General features: G+C 36.0%; 1 protein-coding gene across 1 annotated transcript in view; it reads left to right on the top strand.

The window, feature by feature from the left end:
- The first annotated feature begins 2,445 nt into the window (after window positions 1-2,445).
- Window positions 2,446-20,767, top strand: part of SLC2A13 (solute carrier family 2 member 13) — a 134,599-nt gene continuing 116,277 nt past the window's right edge. Inside the window, exon 1 of the mRNA XM_044679105.1 lies at window positions 2,446-3,013. Within this exon, the coding sequence (XP_044535040.1) occupies window positions 2,446-3,013 (568 nt within the window). The remainder of the gene's footprint in view (window positions 3,014-20,767) is intronic.

The raw sequence follows: 20,767 nt of genomic DNA, 5'->3' as shown, positions 1-20,767 counted from the left end.
TATCTCTTTGGGGTATAAACCCAATAGTGATATTGCTGGATAAAAGGGCATACATTCTTTTAAAGCCCTTTGCGCATAATTCCATATTGCCTTGCAGAACGTCTGTATTAATTCACAACTCCACAAACAATGCATTAGTGCCCCTATTTTGCCATAACCTTTAGGGCAGTGATTTCCAAAGTGGGTGCCACTGCCCCCTGGTGGGTGCTGCAGCAATCCAGGGAGGCAGTGATGGCCACAGGTCCATTTGGTGGCAGTGAATAACTGTAAGAGGGCAGTGATAGTATGTGACAGGGGGCGCTAAGTAATATTTTTTCTGGAAAGGGGGCTGTAGGCCAAAAAAGTTTGGGAACCACTACTCTAGGGGAACTCTTGAGAGGTAGTGCAATACTTCTAATCCTATCATCTCAAGCCCCTATTCTGATAAATTATCAATATCAACTAGTGACATGCCCCAATATCATTTGCCAGTGCCAGTAAGTATGTCCTTGGTATTAATCAGTTGAAATCTACTTGGTATTGTTGAAAATCTATGAACATCAATTAGCTTTCACAAAAGTATATTTACTGAGAAAAAATAGCAAGAATAGAAGTACAAAAATATCTCTATATGGGAATGCAATATCCTCTCCACTATTTTGATCCCTAACAAGAGTAAATTCAAGGGGGCAGCTGGGTGGCTTAGCAGATTGAGTGTCAGTCCTAAAGATAGGAGGTCCTAGGTTCAAATCTGAACTCAAACACTTCCTATCGGTGTGACTTTGGGGGCAAATCCCAATTGCCTAACCCTTACTGTTCTTCTGCTTTAGAACCAATACATAGTATTGGTTCTAAGACAGAAGGCAAGGGTTAAAAAAGAAGAATAAATTCAAACTAAAAGTGACAGCCACATTTACTCTTTTTACCATAGAGTTTACCTCTGGATGTGACATAATTGATGAATTAGTTGCTCTCTTGCTTTTGACATGATCCACTGTTGGTAAGTCAGGCAGGTCATTTGGACTCAATCAAGACAAGTTGGATAAGAAAAAAAAGAATGAATATATCTAGCTTGGGTACTTTCCTTAAAATTACAGTCTAAAAAGAACTTACCCATCAGAAGCAGGTCCTAGAGAGTGAAAGCTACCAGGTCAGACTGAAGTTCCAAAGGGGGAAGTCTGTGGCAGTGCAGAAAGAAGTCTGGAAATTCAGAAGGAACCCCAAAAGAGAGTGAAAGGAAACATCCATGGAATATCTATGCACTATAATTATCACTACAAGGTCTTACCATTACACTTCATCATGTATTTCCAAAAGCAGGTTCAACAACTCCACCTTTGACACACAAACACAAACACTAGTTGTCAAGAAACAAGTACCAGTGCATGCTTCGAGGACTGTATCCTCATTAGCCGGCTTCCCCCTACCCCTCACATATAATTCACATTTAACAGTAGGCCCAACTTTGCCCAGCTAATACATTATTTTTCCTAAAGGATATTAACACTTAGCAGGGCAAAAACCACACCAAAGCATTTTTCTTCAGACTCTTTCCAGGCCAGGATACCTGGCCAGGAAGGTAAGAAGAGAATTGAAGTTTTCTTCCACCAGACTAAGTGAATAGCGTGAGTAGATTTCCCTTTTGGAAGGCTGCCCCAGTGGGTCCCTACATTGCACCAATTATAATTCACAATCTCAGCTCAAAAGGCTGGTTGACCCCAAAGAGGTCAGGTTAGCATATTGAGAGGAGCAAAACACAGATTAGTTCCTTTTTCTCCACCAGTCCAACAAGCTGTTGCTAGTCTCCCAGAGGGGCTGGATGTCAATAAGATGTAGGTCCAAACTAATTTATTGCCTGCTTCCTCCCTGGGCCATCTCGAGGGGAAGCCCTTAGCAGCCCCACCGCTAGCCTTTGTAAGAGTTGGGGGCTCCCACCGGGAGGGCAGCTATTGAGCAGAGGCAAAACAGCTCAAACATTCCCAACTCCTGCCAGTGCCACATGTGATCAGTGGGGCTCCTCCTCCCATTTCAGCTCAGCTGCGCCAGATTCGTAGCTTTGGGGATCGGGGGGGAGGTCTGATTTGGAGAGTATGAGACTAGCTCAGACTCCCAACTCCTCTTGGACTCTAGTTCTGCAGCTTCGGTAGCACCTCAGCAGGCATCTGTTTTCCTTCCTATGTGTCAACTGCAGCTGTGGTAGGGAAACGGGAAGAAAAAGGAAGGCGATAGCAGCATCAGGTATCATGAGCTCCTGCTGAGTTCCTGGAAGAGAAAGGAAAAGGAGGCGGCCACAGCAGCGGCGGCGGCAGCAGTAGCAGCAACAGCAGCAGCAGCAGCAGCAACAGCAGCAGCTTCAGCGGCGGCGGCGGCGGAGGCTCCGCTTAGCTCCAGGCTCCTCAACCTGCTGTGCCTACCCGGCCCTGGAGATTCTTTTTCTTCCTCATAGGGGAAGGCGAAGGCTCCCCTATGAATCGCAAGGCAAGCGAGAATGTGGAGTATACCCTGCGGAGCCTGAGCAGCCTCATGGGCGAGAGGCGGAGGAAGCAACAAGATCCAGACTGGGCCAGCGCCACTGGGGAGCAGAGCCTTATTGCTGCCACTGAGTCGTTCTGCAGCCTGCAGGGTAGTGGTGGCCCCGGCCCTGGCTCCAGCACTAGCAGCGGGGACCTGGAGCGGGCGGCGCGGCGGCAGTTCCAACAGGACGAGACCCCTTCCTTCGTCTATGTAGTGTCGGTCTTCTCAGCCCTGGGCGGCTTTCTCTTTGGCTATGACACCGGAGTGGTGTCCGGGGCTATGCTGCTGCTGAAGCGGCAGCTTAGCCTGGATGCGCTGTGGCAGGAATTGCTGGTGTCTGGAACTGTGGGGGCGGCTGCCGTCTCGGCTCTGGCCGGCGGGGCCCTAAACGGCGTATTTGGACGCCGCGCCGCCATCCTGCTGGCCAGTGCGCTCTTCACTGCTGGCTCCGTGGTGCTGTCCGTGGCGCAAAATAAGGAGACGCTGTTGTGCGGCCGAGTTGTCGTGGGACTAGGGATCGGTAAGTTTGGTGATGGAGAAACTCCCTGGGACGAGTCCCTTTTCTAAACATTTTGCCCCTTGTGTTTCTCCTATTTCTTCTAGCACGGACCCTGGGGTGCCTTTATCTCATCCAGGTCCTCTCTACTACATCATGACTATTCTCCAATCCTTCAGTTCAGCCTGGATCTTCCGCATTCCCTGGCCCCTTGTAGCCCTTTTTAGTGAGCTTGCCTGATTTCCAGGCTTCTCCCCTAAGCAAGCCCATTTTCATGTTTCTGTCTCTCCATTCCTTTCTCCTTCTCGTCACCAGACTACCTTGACCTTTATACTTTTTTTATACCATTTCATTCATTTCCCACAGACAGCATCCTCTTGAAGTCTCTAGCCAGGCCTATTTCCACTTGACTAGTTTGCAGGGTCATCTCAACCTCTTTTTGGGTTCTAAATGATTTTCCTTATCTTTTCTTTCTTCATTCATCATTCATCTTCATTTTTAGTTGCCTTTCCTATTTTCACCTTTCATCTTTTCCCCAGAACCTTAGAATTATCTTTAGCTGGTTCTAACTTTCTCTTTTTGCCCACATTAATACTTTTTTTTCCATTCTTTCCCATTTCTTTTCTTTAAATTCATGTAAAGCAGATTTTCCATGCCAGTAAGGTGAATATTTTCACATTTATCTAGCATTATGTGTCAGTCATTACTAAGTTAATTGACACTCAGTTTCCAATTTTTTGCATGTCAAAAAAAAGCTGTGTAAAATTTTGTACATCCTTAGTTTGTTTTGCTTAGGCTCCATTCTTCCCTTAATCTCTCTTCCCTCTAATTCTCCCTTTCTCTCCTTTTCTTCCTATTTCCCTGTTGAATTAAATATATTCATATACCCAACTCAGTGGGGCCTGTGGGTGTAATTATTCTACCTTTGACTGGTTCTGATGAGAGTGAGGTTAAAGGGACAGCTCCTGTCCCAGTTCCTTCCTCCTTGTTTATATATTTTGCACCCTGCTTATGTAAGATAATTCTAACTTTCTTCTCCTTTTCCCTGGCTGAGGCCTAACACAAGCACTCCTGGGTCTTTTCTCTAATTAGACTTCTTCTGTGACACCTCATGATGAAAGGGTTCAGGGGGTGACACCTGTATCATATCTCCTTATTAGAAGTTGATCCTTATTTAGGTTTGTATGTTTTCGTTTCTCTTGATTCCTGTGTTGGTACTTAAACAGTTTCTAAGCAGCTCTCAGTTTTTTTGGTTGTTGGGTTTTTTTTTAATAGGAATGTTCAAAGTTCTCTTTTTCATTAAAGACCTTTTTTTTTTCACTGTAGGAATATATTCAGTTTTGTTGAGTAGGTTATTCTTGGTTGTAAGCCTATGTCTTTTGCCTTCTAGGATCATATTCTTTTTTTTTTTATGCTTTTTTTTTTTAAACCCTTGTACTTCGGTGTATTGTCTCATAGGTGGGAGAGTGGTAAGGGTGGGCAATGGGGGTCAAGTGACTTGCCCAGGGTCACACAGCTGGGAAGTGGCTGAGGCCGGGTTTGAACCCAGGACCTCCCGTCTCCAGGCCTGACTCTCACTCCACTGAGCTACCCAGCTGCCCCCTCTAGGATCATATTCTGAGCTCACTTCCTTGTAGTAGTAATTATATTCTGTGTCATTCAGATGGTGAGACATCTGTGTTTGAATCATTTCTTTATGACTATTTGCAGTTGTTTTTTTACAAGGAAGCTCTGGACTTTGATATATCCTTTAAGAGTTTTTGTTTTGGAATTTTTTTTACACACAATAATTTTCCATTGCACTCATGTATCATTGATGTCAATCAATGGAAATCTATGTTTCTAATTTTTGCTATAACAGAAAGTGCTGCTGTACATATTTTTTTGTAGATTGAGACTTCTTCTGAATAGATTCCTTGGAGTATAAGCCCTGTAACGGAATTTCTGTGTCAAAGGGTAAGGACTTCAATGGCATAATTCCAAATCTGTAGGGTATGAGGTGACATGTCAGGGTTGTTTTGAGTTGCATTTCTCCTGTTATTAGTGACTCAGAATATTCTTTTATGTGATGGTAGTTTTCAATTCTTTGAGAACTCTTTGTTCCTATCTTTGGATTGAGGAATGTTTTCTGGTCATCTGTATGTACCTCTCTGTCTCTCTTCCCCCATGTGTATTTATTCCGGTTTTTTTTAAAAACATATTTTGGATATCAAACCTTTGTCAGAGAAGTTTGATATAAAGATTTTTTTTCCAATTTGATGGCTAGCATTGTAGATACATTAACTTTTTTCTAAAAAGCAGAAGCTTTTTTAGTTTCATGTAATCGAAGTTACCTATTTCTTCTTTTTTTAATAGGCTCTATCCCTTATTTCATTAAGAATATATGTCCTGTCTAAAGCTGTGAGAGTTATATGATCTTCTCTTTTAATTTTGTATTGTATTTCTAATATTAAGGTCATATATCTATGTAGATTATTTTGTGAAAGGATTCTTTCTATGTCTACTAAGCTTTCTGATTCTAAGAAATCTGGGCAATTTTCTTGTGATTTTTTGAAATTTCGCCTTTTTTGTCATGGCTTTCAGGTAGCCCAATTAGTCTTTAATTTTCTCTCTTTGGTCTTTTTTCTAGGTCATTTGTTTTTGCTATAAGATCTTTTATTTTTTTTTCTATTTTTTAGTCTTTTGACTTTAAGTATTTTTTGCTGTTTCAAGGCATCATTAGCTTCCATTTGTTGCATTCTTTTTTCTCAAAGAATTTGTCCATCAGGTAAGACATTATTCCTCTTTGCCAGGTTATTAATTCTCTCTATACTTTTTCTTCCATAACTTCTTTTTTCAATTTTTTTCTCTAGTGTTCTAATTTCAATTCGAAAATATTTTAACTCTTATCTTCCAGGAATTCTAGTTGAGTTTGTACTCCACTGTGTTTTTCTTTGAGGCTTTGCTTATAGATGTTTTGGAATCATTCTCTTCCCAATTTATGTCTTGAGAATCCCTGTCACCATTATAATTTTCAAGGTGGGATTCCTTTTTTTTTTTTTTTTTTTAATTTGCTCATTCTCACAGTTTATTCCCTGACTGCAAACTGGTTAGTCAGAGTTAGTATAGATGAAAAGTAATTCACTTTATATATATTTACCTAATCACTGTGAGAAGATTTGTTAAGCAGTTTGACTTTTGTTTAATGTTAAGGAGTAAGAAGTTCTCAAATGCTCCTTCTTGAAAAAAATTATTAATGAAATTTTAATTTAAAAACTAGCAGAGGAATATTGGCTAATTTGATGGCTCATGCAGGGGAAACTGATAGAGTCTAACAAAATTTACTACTATAGAAATTAAATAATGAACTTATCTTGTCAGTTTTCTTCTTTTGAGAAATAAAAATGTAATGATTTAGAGGTATATTCATTATAAGAATAACTTTAAAATTATTATATTCAAGTAACAACAGAGGAAAGGCTACAAAAGGAAAAAATAAAAAGTTAATCTTCTACATGATCATGGTGCTATTTTGTAAAAATGAGTAACAATGCTAGTATTCTTTTCTTACAGCATATTCTTGACTAGAACAATATCATGATAAGTGTTAAAATCAAGTTTGTTATTGCTGAATTTTTGCATATAGATTCCTTTGATTCTTTTTTAAAAATAACAATTATCAGTTACATAGTTTTAAAGAAATACTTAAGGAAATAATGTGACTGAGTGAAAATTTTTATATGAGTTTAAGCTTGAAAATGAATAATTCTGGAACCTGAAATTTCAGTCTTCATTTGAAATTCAATAAATTGATAGTCCTCAATTTAAGTCTTTTGGCCTTTGAGTTAACCTTACTGACACAAATAAAGTTTAGAAGCTATATCAAAGACCAGTATCTGATACTTTTACATATAATAGATTTTCACTAAATGCTTATTATTCTGATCACAGTCAAAAAGTTTTACAGTAAATTTAAACAAATTATACTTTCTGATGACCACATGTTGATGTCATTTTTACTGAATGTTACTTTACTTTTTCTTAATTATATGTAAAAACAAATTTTCACATTTGTTTTTTGTAATTTCTGAATTCTAAATTCCCTCTTTCCCTTCCTTTAGAAGGCAAGCACTTTTGTATTGATTATACATGTGTAGTCATACAAAACTTATTTCAGTATTAGACTTGTTGCAAAAGAGAATAGAGATCCCCTTACCATCACCACCCCGCCAAAAGACAAACAAAACATAAAAACCAAGAAGTTTCATTTTTATTTTTATTTAGAATATTTTTCCATGTTTCCATGATTCATGATCCCCTCTACCCCCGCTCTCTTTCCCCCTCCCAAAGCCAACAAGCAGTTCCACTGGGTTATGCATGTATCATTGTTCAAAACCCATTTCCATGTTATTCATATTTGCAGTACATTCTTTAACATCAAAACCCGAATTACCTATCACACTATGTGGTCGATCATATATTTTTCTAATGCAAGAAAAATAAAGTTTTAAAAAATGTTTTTCAACCTACATTCAGACTTTATCAGTTCTTTCTCAGGATGACATTTTCATAAGTCCTTTGGAATTGTCTTGGTTCATTGTTTTGGTGAGACTAGCTAAGCAATTCACAATCAATCATTATACAAATATTGCTGTTACTGTGTACAGTGGTCTCCTGGCTCTGCTCAATTTACTTTGCATCAGTTCATATGTCTTCCTGAGTTTTTCTGAAACCATCTTGCTCATCATTTCTTATAGCACAGTAGTATTCATCACAATCATGTACCAAAACTTATTCAGCCATTCCCTAATTGATGGACATCCCTTTAATTTTCTAATCTTTATCATTACATAAAGAACTGCTATAAATATTTTTGAGCTTTTAGACTCCTTTCTTTTTCTTTTCTTGTTTTTTTTTAAACCCTTACCTTCTCTTAGAATCAATACTGTGTATTGGTTCCAAGGCAGAAAAACAATAAAAGCTAGGCAATGGCGGTTAAGTGACTTGCCCAGGGTTCCACAGCTAAAAAGTATCTTAGGCCAGATTTGAACCTAGGACCTCCCATCTTTAGGCCTGGCTCTCAATCCACTAAGCCACCTAGATGCTTCCTCTTTCCTTTTTCTTTGCGAAATAGATCCAGTATGATATTTCTGGATCGAAGGTTAGGAACAGTTTTACAGCCCTTTGGGCATAATTCCAAATTGCTTTCTAAAATGTTTGGAACAGTTTATAACTCCACCAATAGTGTGTTAGTGTCTCAATTTTTTTTTACCTCTCCTCCAACATTAATCATTTTCCTTTTCTGTCACATTGGCCAATTTGCTAGCTGTGAAGTGGTAGGTACCTCAGAATTGTTTATTTTGCACTTCTCTATTCGAAAGTGATTTAGAGCATTTTTTCATATGACTATAGATAGCTTTGATTTCTTTTTCAGAAAACTGCCTGTTCATTTGCTTTGACCATTTATATTGATGTCATTTAATTCTAACATCTCTTAACCTTAGTGTTCGGAGAGGGGATAAGAGAGAACAGAAAATAGATACAGGAAGGCTAGAGGCAAAAGACAACTGTTTCCCAAACTCTGACAACTAAAATTTTTACTGAGGCCTTCAAATACTCATTCCTTTTTATGAGATTTTTATTGAGAGACAAGAGATACCTCTGCTTAGCTTTAAAAATAGCTATTAGTCAGAAAGGCCCTTTTAAAGTCCAAAACAAATAATATCATTTTACTTTAATGCTTTTTACCAAGCTTATTAGGAATAATCCATGATATTGTAGAAAACAATATTATGTGCCTCATGCCAACTTTCATTTATGGGTGCTTATTTTCTAGATTAATATGTATTTGGGTGGATAATTCATTGAATTTCTTTTTTACCAGTACATATATTTGGGACAGACACTGCAAATGAACAATGAATTGAATCCATGATTAGGAGTAAGAGAGTAGGCTAGATTTCATTTGGTAAAACCTGCAGTGCTTTCAGTGATATAAAGCTACTCCAAGCATAAAATCCAATTTTTAAAATTAAATGTTTCCCATTGGTGTTGCACTATTGTTAATCTTATAGTATCCCAATTTCCATAAAACAAAATCTCAAGTTGCATATGATTCAAAGGAAAGTGGAGAGGTATATGGTGGAAACAATTATAGAACAGTTCCAGCTACATCATAAACATGAGTATTTGTATAAAACCTCTCACAAAAGAAATGTAGGATTGGGAAGAGGTCCTATTTGTCTAAAAAATATTTATAGCAGTTCTCTTAGTAAAGACAAAGAACTGGAAACTAAGGGAGCACCTATAAATTGGAGAATGGATGAACAAATTATGGTGTTTGAATATAATGGAATACTACTATACAGTAAGAAATGGGGAGTTGGCTTTTTAGACTAATCTTAGAACAATTTTTTAAATAAGACCCTTACCTTTCACCTTAGAATCAATACTATGTATTGGTTTCAAGGCAGAATACTGGTAAGGGCTAGGCAATGGGGGTCAAATGACATGCTCAGGGTCACACAGCTAAGTCTTAGGACAATTTTATGAATAGATGCAGAGAGAAGTGTGAGAACCAGGAAAACAATTTATACTATAACATCCATATTAAAAAAACCCCAACCCAACCAAAAAACATTCTGAAAGACTTAAGAAGTCTGATCAATACAGTGATCAAGTATAATTCCAGAGGACTGAGGACTGTTGATGAGCACTACCTCTGTCTTGACAGAGAGATAATGGACAAATATGCAAGATTTTATAGCACATTTTAAAATTTTTATTTTTTAATATTTTCCCATGGTTCCATGATTCATTATCTTTCCCTCCTCTCTTCCCTCCCCACCCCCCAGAGCCGACAAGCAATTCCACTGGGTTGTACACATATTATAACACATTTTTGGATATGACCAGTGTGAGAATTTGTTTTACATGAGTATGCTCATATGATACAAATGTCTTATGTGTTTTTTTTAAAATGATGACATGAAGGAAAATAATTTCAGTTCTGCACCTGAAAAAGATTTAGAGGAAAGCCTCAGTCATGCTGGATAGATCCTTTGTTGAACATTTATAGGAGAACATAGAGAAGGGAAGAGAATAAAATAAATATTTTTATAGTACATTTTTTCATGCTCCAAGCACTGCGTTAAGCACTTTACAAGCATTATCTCATTTGGGTAAGAACTGAATAGTGAATTAAAGTATAGTTGGGTTTAGAGCTTTACCAATGGGGAAAATATCCAAATTGTTGAGATTACCATTCCCCTGAAATATTTCAAGTTTAAATGCACTAGAATCCCTTGAATAACCAATACATGAAGCATATGCTGAATCCTTGACCAGAAAAGGTCAACCATCATTACTGTTTCTATGGGAAATTGTAGACTAGTGCCCTTAGGGGCTGACATAGTGCCCCTGTCCAGCTATGTCAGCTATAACCTGCCCAACCACCCAAGTCCCTCATCCGTCCTTTCTCTCATCTCAGCCTTTCTCTTTCTACTCTACGATCCCAAGGATGTCGACATTCATCATCTCCTAAGGGAGGAAGCTTCATCCCCAGGCCCTTGTTAACCCACTAGAACAGGAACTTTTCAGTAATTTCAGGTATTTGAAGGGACCCTCTATCTATCAGGGAGTCTATATGTGCTCCATGAGACATGACTCCATTACACCTCTTCCTTCATATCTACTATGCAGAAGGAGAATAGGTTTCTATGGAATGAGATGAAGTCACCTACAAGATGAGTTCAATTCTACCAAACAAGGAAGAATATGGAAATTTCTACGATGCTCCAGGCACCAAATGTGAGACCTAGTGGAGACATTAGTTGCTTTGTGGCCCCCTGATAACCCAACTTGCCTTCATCTTCCCAGCTTGGCTCCTGTTCTGGGAGGGGGAGAGGGAGGAAGTTCTTGGGACATAGAGATGAACTCTGAGTAAATAAAGCTAAAGGATTGGAATTTAGGAATTAAATTGTCAGATGTGACATCTTCCAGACATAAGAGTGGATGATCAGGGAGTCAGAGTTAGGGTGGGGTGGAGTGTACGATATCTCATGCCACCAAAAGGGATTGACTAGTTGTCAAGTTTGGATTCATGTCTCTGGTTTGGGTTCTTTGTGCTTTGTTTGAACTATTAAGCTTTGAAAGGTGGTACATAGATATTACTCTTTAGAAATAAAACTCTTAAAGTTTATGCTGAAACACTAGCTAACTGGTAGTAACTTGTTTTCTGACAACCTAGAATATGGAAAATCACAACACATTTTGGTTGGAGTTTATTTTAAATATAATATTGAATGGTAAGTAATATATTTAATTAATTAGTATTTGTCTTAAACCAAATATAACTTCATATATATGCTTGTTTTGCTATGGAATTACAGCTATTTTAATATATAAATACACACATATCCTTATTAGAAAATAAACCCTTTGGATTTTCTTCATAACTGTTTTTTTGCATTTTCAAGGCTTTGATTTTTTTACAAATGGATAAAAGGATAAATATATTCTATATTCTCAAATTTGTTGTCTCTGAAAATGATAAAAATTATTTTAAATAACTGCTTATTTCATGATAATTTAAAGCAAGTTTGAGAATAGTTTAACTGCTTTTGTTGAAAAATACTCCTGTAAAATTTCTTAATTAAAATATATGTATATGGTCTTTTTATGACAGTGTGCTTCTTAAAGATAGTTCTTACAAGTACTTTAGGATAAAATATAGGTGCTCTCCATATGTAAATTTCTTACCAATATTTTAGTTTTACCCTCTTTACTTCAATCTGTGACATACCTATCACTGGACTAATTAGGATACTCTCATTTTGTCTTCACAGCAGTCTTGAGTGAGTAGATGAGAAAATTAAGGCACACAGAAGTTAAGCAACTTGCTCAAAGTTATGCCTATGTCCAAGGCCAGATTTGAACTCTGATCCTCCTGATTCACAGTCTAGTATTCTATTAACTACTTAAATACTCCTAAGCATTTTGTAGAACATTTACTATGTGTCCATCATCTTTGATTTGGATTTGGAGGCAAGTGTAGTGTTATAAAGCAAAGAAAAGGTCCATTATCCTTGCTTAAAAGGATTTTGAAATCCACTTAGTGAGACAAGACAAATGACATGTGAAATGATTTTTTAAAATTAAAGACAACTTTGAAAATGCAAATTTAAAAATACATTTTATATAATAGTAATTCAGCTTAAAGACTGAAAAATCATAGTCTTTTAATTTAAAGGGTCATCAAATTAAATATGGATGTCTTCCATAACAGTTATTCAGCTTATGTAAAATACTACAATATGTTTTTATTATGTGTGGTTAGGTTAATTAGGAAAGGTTTCTTGGCAAAAGTAGATTTGATATAGGTCTTGATAGTAAAAATGAATCATGAGGGAGCATAAAGGCAGTTTAAATGCAGAGTTTGAAGTGAGCAAAGTCATGAAACAAGAGCTATCAAGTAATATTTTTTTTTTAAACAGTTTTTAAAAATTCTGGACTTACAAGACCAGAAAAAAATGAACATTTTCATGGAATATGAGTCCCATTTAATATTTCCTGCTATTAAAAATATATACTATTGTCAAAAAGTAACATGTCAAGAATAAGGAAAAGCAAATATTTTTGGCAGGAATGGAAGGAATAATTTGGTAAGTAATAAAAGATTAATTTCCTTAGGAATTTATCTTCTAAGTTCATGGTAGGTCAATTGAGAGTCAAAATAAAGTTCTCTTACATTTTAAATTTGTTTTTGTTTACCCTCAGTTAGAAAAAAAGTCTTACTAAAGTAAAAAGAAAAGTATGGTGACTTTTATTATATCCAAATTTTATTATTTATATATTTAACATTGTTTTTTAAATTTTTGAGTTCCTAATTCACTATTTCCTTATAGTCCTTCCCCCAATCATTAAGAAGGCAAGTAATATGCTACAAATTATACAAAATGTATTTCTATATTAGCCATTTTGAAAAAAAAAGCAAGAAAAATTTAAAAAAATGAGAAAATTATACTCCAATTTGTACTGAGAGTTCACCAGTTCTCTCCCTGGAAGTGATTTGCATTTTTCATCATGGATCCTTTGGAATTGTCTTAGATCATTGTATTGATTAGAGTAGCTATGTCTTTTACAGTTGATCATCTTTATAATATTGCTGTTACTGTCTACAGTGATCTCCCAGTTTTTTCATGTCACTGTGCATTAATTCATATAGACCAGTGTGGTTCCCAAACTTTTTTGGCCTCCGCCCCCTTTCCAGAAAAAGTATTACTTAGCACCCCCTGTCCCATACGATCATCAGCCCCTTACAGTTATTCACCACTCCCAAATGCACCTGTGGCCATCACTGCCTCCCTGGATTGCTGCAGCACCCACCAGGGGGCGGTGGCGCCCACTTTGGGAATCACTAATATAGACCTTCCCCAGTTTTTTTGAAACCATCCTGCTTATTTCTTGTAGCACAATAGTATTTTATCATAACCATATACCAACAGTTTGTTCAGCAATTCCCAATATTAGGCAAGCTTCTCAACTTCCAGTTCTTTGCCACCACAAAAAGAATTCATATAAATATTTTGTACATATACTCTATAATAAGTTATTTGTTAATTAGGTAAGCAATTAGAGATTCTTGATTAATTGGAATAAGTGATAGAGCTGAAGACATCTTTTTGAATAAGCTGGACTCCTTTAATTCAGAGTAGAATCCTAAAGGGATGAGAGGAAAGAATTTTCCCAAGTAGCCTTGGGAAAGGTCAGTTAACCAGTAATTACTCCTTGGATCTTCCTTGTTGAGGAAAGGTGTCCAGGGAGCTGGCTCTGAACGTTTAGGAAGAGATTAATGATACTTCATTTGGAGAATCTGTATGCAACTCCTGAGCTGAGCAGAAGAGTAGCTGTGTAGCTCTCTGGAATTTTCACCAGGGGGCACCAAAGAGTAACTTGGAGTAGAAGATCAAGTCTGATAAGCTCTTTCTCTGACTGGATAGAGAGCAGAGTCTGGATTTCTAAATTATATTTAAGAAGATAATTAAATAGATTAGTTTAGTAAGATAGTTATTACATATTTTAGATAGATTCAGGAATTCATAGTAGTCTTGGTTTTAGGCAGAAGACACTGCTCGCAGAGTTTTAGTTGGATTTTTTGGTTTCAGTTAGAAGTTTTAGATTAGGGAATATTTCCTATTCAATATCTGCATTTCCTTTTCCTATCCTTGTTCCTTTAGAATGTAATATAAATAAATAAAGTTTTTTTTGTATAACTGATCTCTATCCTATTCTACTCAACCAATAATTTCAACCATCAATCCCCAATAATTGAATCTCCAATAGTCTATCAATAGACCATCAATAGCTACCAGTTAATAACAGATAATATTCCCTACATCTAATCTCTTTTCCTTTTATCTCTTTGGGATATAGACTCAGTACTGGTATTGCTGGGTCAAAGAGTATACACAATTTTATATCCCTTTGGACACAATTCAAATTGTTATGCAGAATGGTTAGACCAGTTCATAACTCCACCAAGAGTGTACTTCCAAATTTTTCCACATCCCCTCCAGCATTTGTCTTTTTTCCTTTTCTGTCATATTAGCCAGTCTGAGGTGGTATCTCAGTTGTTTTAATCAGCATTTCTCTAATCAAAAGTGATTTAAAGAATTTTTTTATATGACTATTTGATTTCTTCTGAAATTTGTTCAAATCCTTTGACTATTTCTCAATTGGGGAATGGCTCTTATTTTTAGGAATTAGGCTCATTTCTGTATATATTTCAGAAATGAGGCCTTTATCAGAGAAACTGTCTGTAAAAATGTTTTCTCAGTTTCCTACTTTCCTTCTAATTTTGAATATATTGGTTTTGTTTGTGCAAAAATATTTTAAATTCACATAATAAATATTATTCATTTTATTTCCCATAATTTCCTCTATCTCTTGTTTGGTCATAAACTCTCCCTTAATCCACTGATCCACTGATTTGACAGCCAAATTTTTCCATATTCCCCTCTTATGTATAAATAATGTACCAATTTTGACCTTATCTTGGTATACAGTCTGAGATTTTGGTGTATGCCTAGTTCCTGTCAATTTGTTTTCCTAGCTATTTTTGTAAAATAGTATATACTTATTCCAGAAGCTTAAGTCTTTGGATTTATCAAATATTAGATTACTATTGCTCACTCAAAAAATTTATTATGATATATGTGTTATAGAGTATTGGTCTAAACCTACTTTCTGCCAGACTATTTTCCAATCTCCCTAGAAGTAATTGGCAAATAGAGTTTCTCCCAAGAAATTTATATTCTGAAGTATAATAGAACATTGGGTTATTGTGTTAATTCATTTCATATTTTTCCAAGTGTAGTTCATTCCATTTGTTACACTTTTCTATCTTTTAGCCAGTGCAAGATAATATTTTGTGATAGCTGACATAGTATAATATACTTTCCCTACATTCCTTCTTTTAAAAAAATTCCCTAGAGGTTCTTGGCCTTTTCTATAAATGAATTATATCATTTTGTTCAACTATGTAAAATATTACTTGACTAATTTCTAGAACAGTAAATCTATAAATTACTTTTGGTAATAGTATTATTTTTATTATATTGGCAGTGTTTGACCATGTCCAATGAATAACTCTCCCATTATTTATCATTCTATATTTCATCAGATTTTTTTGTACCTTTATTTGTATTTGTACCTATATAAGTCTTGAGAATTCCTTGATAGATTTTACATATGTTGTATTTATTTTAAGTGGTACTTCCCTTCCTATTTCTTTTATTGCTTTTAGAAATGATAATGGTATTTTAGACTTTAAACTGTCACTTTATTCTCTCTGATAACCCATTCTTTTTGTAAACCCAGTTCCCATGCCTTCTAGAATATCATATTCCAAACCTTCTAGTCTTTCAGTGTAATCATATCCTGTGTAATCCTGACTGAGGCTTCATGATATCTGAATTGCTTCTTTCTAGCAGCTTGTGGGATCTTCTCCTTTGCCTGTGAGTTCTTGAACTTTTCTTTAACATTCCTGGGAGTTGTCATTTGGGGGTTTAATGCAGGAAGTGATCTGTGGGTTCTTTTAGTCTCTACCCTCTTGTTCAAGAGTATCAGGGAAATTTTCTTGGATAATTTCCTGTAGTATGATGTCTAGGCCTTTTTTTTTTTTGGTCATGACTTTCAGGTAGTCCAATAATTCTTAAATATTCTCTCCTGGATCTATTTTCCAGGTTAGTTGTTTTCTCAATGAAGTATCTAATATTTTCTTCTATTTTTTATTCTTTTGATTTTGTTTAATTGTGACTTGATGTCTCATAAAGTCATTAGCTTCTAATTTTTAAAGACTAAATTTCTTCCACAACCTTTTGATTATCCTTTTCCTTTTGGTCCATTTTTCTTTTCAAGTCATCCTTCTCTTCCAATTTTTTCCCTCATTTTCCAGCAGGTGAATTCTGGCTTTCAATGACTATACCTCTGTTTCCAGATGACCTAATTTGCTTTTTTAGGCTACTATTTTCTTTCTGCCATTTTTCTTCATTTTTCTTCTGTCTTATTTGATTTTTAGATTCTTTTTTGAGCTCCTCTAGAAGCTGTTTCCAATTCCCTGTTTTTTTGTTTGTTTTTTGAGACTTTGTTTTATGTTCCCTGGACCTCAACCTCCTTCAGTGGTTCTGTTCTTTGGTCCTTACTCCCATGGAAACTTTCAATTGTTACTTTTTTATTTTTTCTTCTTTACTCATTTTATTTACTTTTAAAAGTAAACAAATTTAAAATAAACAAATAGTCTACCCTATGGACTATAACCTTGTCCCTCTGTTGCTTTATTGAACCAGAGTGTTTGAGTTGCTATGCCCTCAGGCAGAATCTTCTCTTTTCTCAATTTTTTAATGGTGTACTGGATTCAACCAGTTGAGCTAACTCCACTGAGCTAGCCTGCTCTGGAGCAAATTCATCACTGTAGCCATTAGGATCTTTATTTGCCTTCAAGGCATATTTTTAAAGAATTTTTTAAAAATTCACATCCAAGTTGGAGAGAAATCAATAGTCAATATGCATTTATTAAGCACCTGTTATATACTAGTCATTGTTCTAGGGTCTAGCTATACAAATACGAGAAAGATAGTCTCTGCCTTCAAAAAGCTTACAATCTAATGGGGGAAGACAACACATCAAAGAAAGCTGAAATATGGGGTCTCAAAAGGTCTTAAGAAGGTCCAAGAGAAAGGATAACTCCTTGTAACCAGGTAATGAGGTTAGGCCAATCTCTTTTGCATTGAGAAAAAATTCAGAGAAAATAATTCCCTAAAGGGAATTCCTTAAAGGGAATCACAATCTAAAGAGGCTCAAATGATCTTACTCCCAAACTAGGTAGGTGATATAACATAGAAAAGAATTTTTCTTGTGTAGCTTTGACCTTACAGTTTAAAACATATTAAATAGCTATAGGTATGAATATCAATATAAAAAAAGCACAAATATTTCTTGGTGTGTCTAGCAGGCCTATCTTTTTGCTTAACTGATCTAATTCCATGAGCTGAAATGAGGAATCAGCAATATTGGATAGCTCCACTGCTTCTACCTCACTTCCCAACAAACAAAAAACAAAAAATAAAACAAAAACCCCTTCAAAACCAAAGCTTTTTAAAAATCTTCTTATAGAGATACAAAAGGATCTTCACATATATTTCGTTTTTCTTAGAAGTTATTTGAAGCAGGTAGTCCAGAGTCATGTTAGTAACCATCAGGGATTTAATAAAAATCTCTAAGAATATTTAATTTTTTTCTAATTACATGTAAAATTTTTTAACTTTTTAATAAAAATTTTGAGTTCCAAATTCTCTCCTTCCATTTCTACTCTTCTCTCTCATTGAAAAGACAAGCAATTTGATATGGGTTATACATATATCATCATTATCATCATGCAAAACATTTCCATATGAGTCATGTTGTAGAAGAAGACATATGTAAAAATAGTGCACACCAAAAAAGAAAGTATGCTAAAATAGTAAGCATTGATGTACATTCAGAACTTATCAGTTCTTTCTGTGGAGGTGGACAGCATTTTTTGTCATGAGTCTTTTGGAATTGTCCTGAATCATTATATTGCTGAGAATAGCTAGGTCCTTTAAGTTGATCATTATACAATATTGTGTTAGTGTGTACAGTGGCCTTCCAGTTCTACTTATTTCACTATGATTCATTTTTTGTATGTATTTCCAAGTTTTTCTGAGATTACTGCTCTTCATATCTTATAGCCCAATGGTATTCCATTACATTCATATACCACAATTTGTTCAGCCATTTCCCAATTGATAAACATCTTCTTAATTTCCAATTTTTTGCCACCATAAAAAGAGCTGTTATAAGTATTATTGTACAAATAGAGCCTTTTCCCATTTTTTTATCTCTTTGGGACACACACCCTGTAGTGGTATTGCTGGAACTAATGATATTCACAGTTTTATAACCCTTTGGGCATAGTTCCAAGTTATTTTACAGAATTGTTGGATCAGTTCACAACTCTACCAACATTGCATCAATGTCCTAATTTTCCCACGTCCCCTCCAACATTTATCATTTTAGCCAATCTGATAGATGTGAAGTGGTATCTCAGAGTTGTTTTAATTTTAATTTCTCTAATCAGAAGTGATTTAGAACATTATTCCATATGACTATAGGTAGTTCTGATTCCTTCTGAGAATTGCTTGCTCATATTCTTTGACCATTTATCAATTGGGGAATAACTTGTATTCTGATACATTTAAATGAGAGCTATATATTTGAGAAATGAGACCTTTTGTCAGAGATACGGGCTATCAAATATTTTCTGCAGTTTTCTGCTTTCCTTCTGATCGTGGTTGCATTGGTTTTATTTGTGCAAATTTTTTTTAAATTTAATGTAATCAAAACTACCCATTTTAATCACGTAATGTTTTTATCTTTTGTTTGTTCATAAATTCTTCCCTTTTCCATAGATGTGACAGGCAAACAATTCCATGCTTTCCTAATTTGCTTTTTGTTTTGTTTTGTTTTGTTTGTTTGTTTTTTTAAACCCTTAACTTCTGAGTATTGGCTTTATAGGTGGAAGAGTGGTAAGGGTGGGCAATGGGGGTCAAGTGACCTGCCCAGGGTCACATAGCTAGGAAGTGTCTGAGGCCGGATTTGAACCTAGGACCTTCTGTCTCTAGGCCTGACTCTCAATCCACTGAGCTACCCAGCTGCCCCCCCAATTTGCTTTTGATGGCACCTTTTATGTCTAAATCACATACCCATTTTGACCTTATCGTATGTGGTATGAGATGCTGGTCTATTCCTAGTTTTAGCAATACCGTTTTGAGTTTTACCAGCAGCTTTTGTCAGTTTATTCTTGTCCCAGAAGCTTGGAGTTTTGGATTTATTGAACTCCAGGTTACTGTGATTATTTACTACTATGAATTGTGTACCTAATCTATTCCCCTGATCCATTACTTTATTTCATAGCCAGTATCAGGTTATTTTAATGATTATCACTTTATAATATAGTTTGAGATCTGGTATGGCTAGGTCCCCTTCCTTCATATTTTTTTCACTAATTCTCTTGATATTCTTGACCTTTTGTTCTTTCAGATGAATTTTATTATTTTTTTCTAGCTCTTTAAAATAAAATTTTTGGGGTAGTTGGGTGGCTCAGTGATTTGAAAGCCAGGCTATAGATGGGAGGTCCTAGATTCAAATTTGACCTCAGACACTTCCTAGCTATGTGATACTGGGCAAGTCACTTAACCTCTATTGCCTAGCCCTTACTGCTCTTCTGCCTTGGGAAACAATACACAGTATCGATTCTGAGACAGAAGGTCAGGGTTTAAAAAAAGAAAAGGAAATAAATGTGAAGAAGAAAGTGACTGTCACTTGTCTGAGTTCTATTGCTTTTTCAGCAATAGAAGAACTTATTTATGCTTGTGAGGAAAACCCTATTATCATGGCTTGTGGATCAAGGTGCTGTAAGTCCATATTTAATACATACCTGATTAATCAGCTGCTAAACAGCTCCAGGTTGATTTTTTTTTTTGGATTGTGACCTAAGACAGACAGAAATCACTCCTCCTGGTTGTTTCTTTGTCTAATGTTACAGAGCTTCTTTTTGGTCCACTATTACCTTATTAAAGGAAAACTTAAAAATGTTTTTTTTATGGTGATTCTTTAAGAAGTGCACTGAGAGAGCAAAGAATATGTTCAAAACCTCTCAGAGAGAAGCATGTCTCCTCAGTAATATAATGAGCTAGGGTGAAAGGTGATGGGTTTTTGTTCATCATTGACCTTATTCGAAATACTGGCACCTATTATCAGTTCTGAACAGTATCAAGATATGCCCTTGCTTACCCCAGAGTAAGCGGGAATGGCAATTCTACAGACAAAAGGCAAGACCAAAGTTACAAACAGGAATTTGGACCATGCTGAATCAGAGTTTAGCAGATCCAGGCAAAGAGAAAAGGAATCAGCCCCATTTGACTGGACACAAACTGATGCATATGCAAGCTGAGTTCACTGCTGATGGCAACCATGTAGAGCCTTGTTCATTGTGATGTGGCACTCTTAGGTAACCTCGCCATGCTACAGAGACCAGAGACAACACCATTTTTTCCTCTATACTATCACTATCAATACACTATTGCAGTTGTGGTGTTCTCCATGTTATTCACATACATGTTGCTCCTATTCATTCCACCCATCTACTCATGCCAACGAGACTGGTATTTGTAGAATACTAGATGATGTAAAATAGAAAATTGATGGACCAGTTTTTCT

Source organism: Gracilinanus agilis, chromosome 5, assembly GCF_016433145.1.
Source record: "Gracilinanus agilis isolate LMUSP501 chromosome 5, AgileGrace, whole genome shotgun sequence".
NCBI classification, from domain to species: Eukaryota; Metazoa; Chordata; class Mammalia; order Didelphimorphia; family Didelphidae; genus Gracilinanus; species Gracilinanus agilis.
This window is presented reverse-complemented; position numbering and strand designations above follow the sequence as displayed.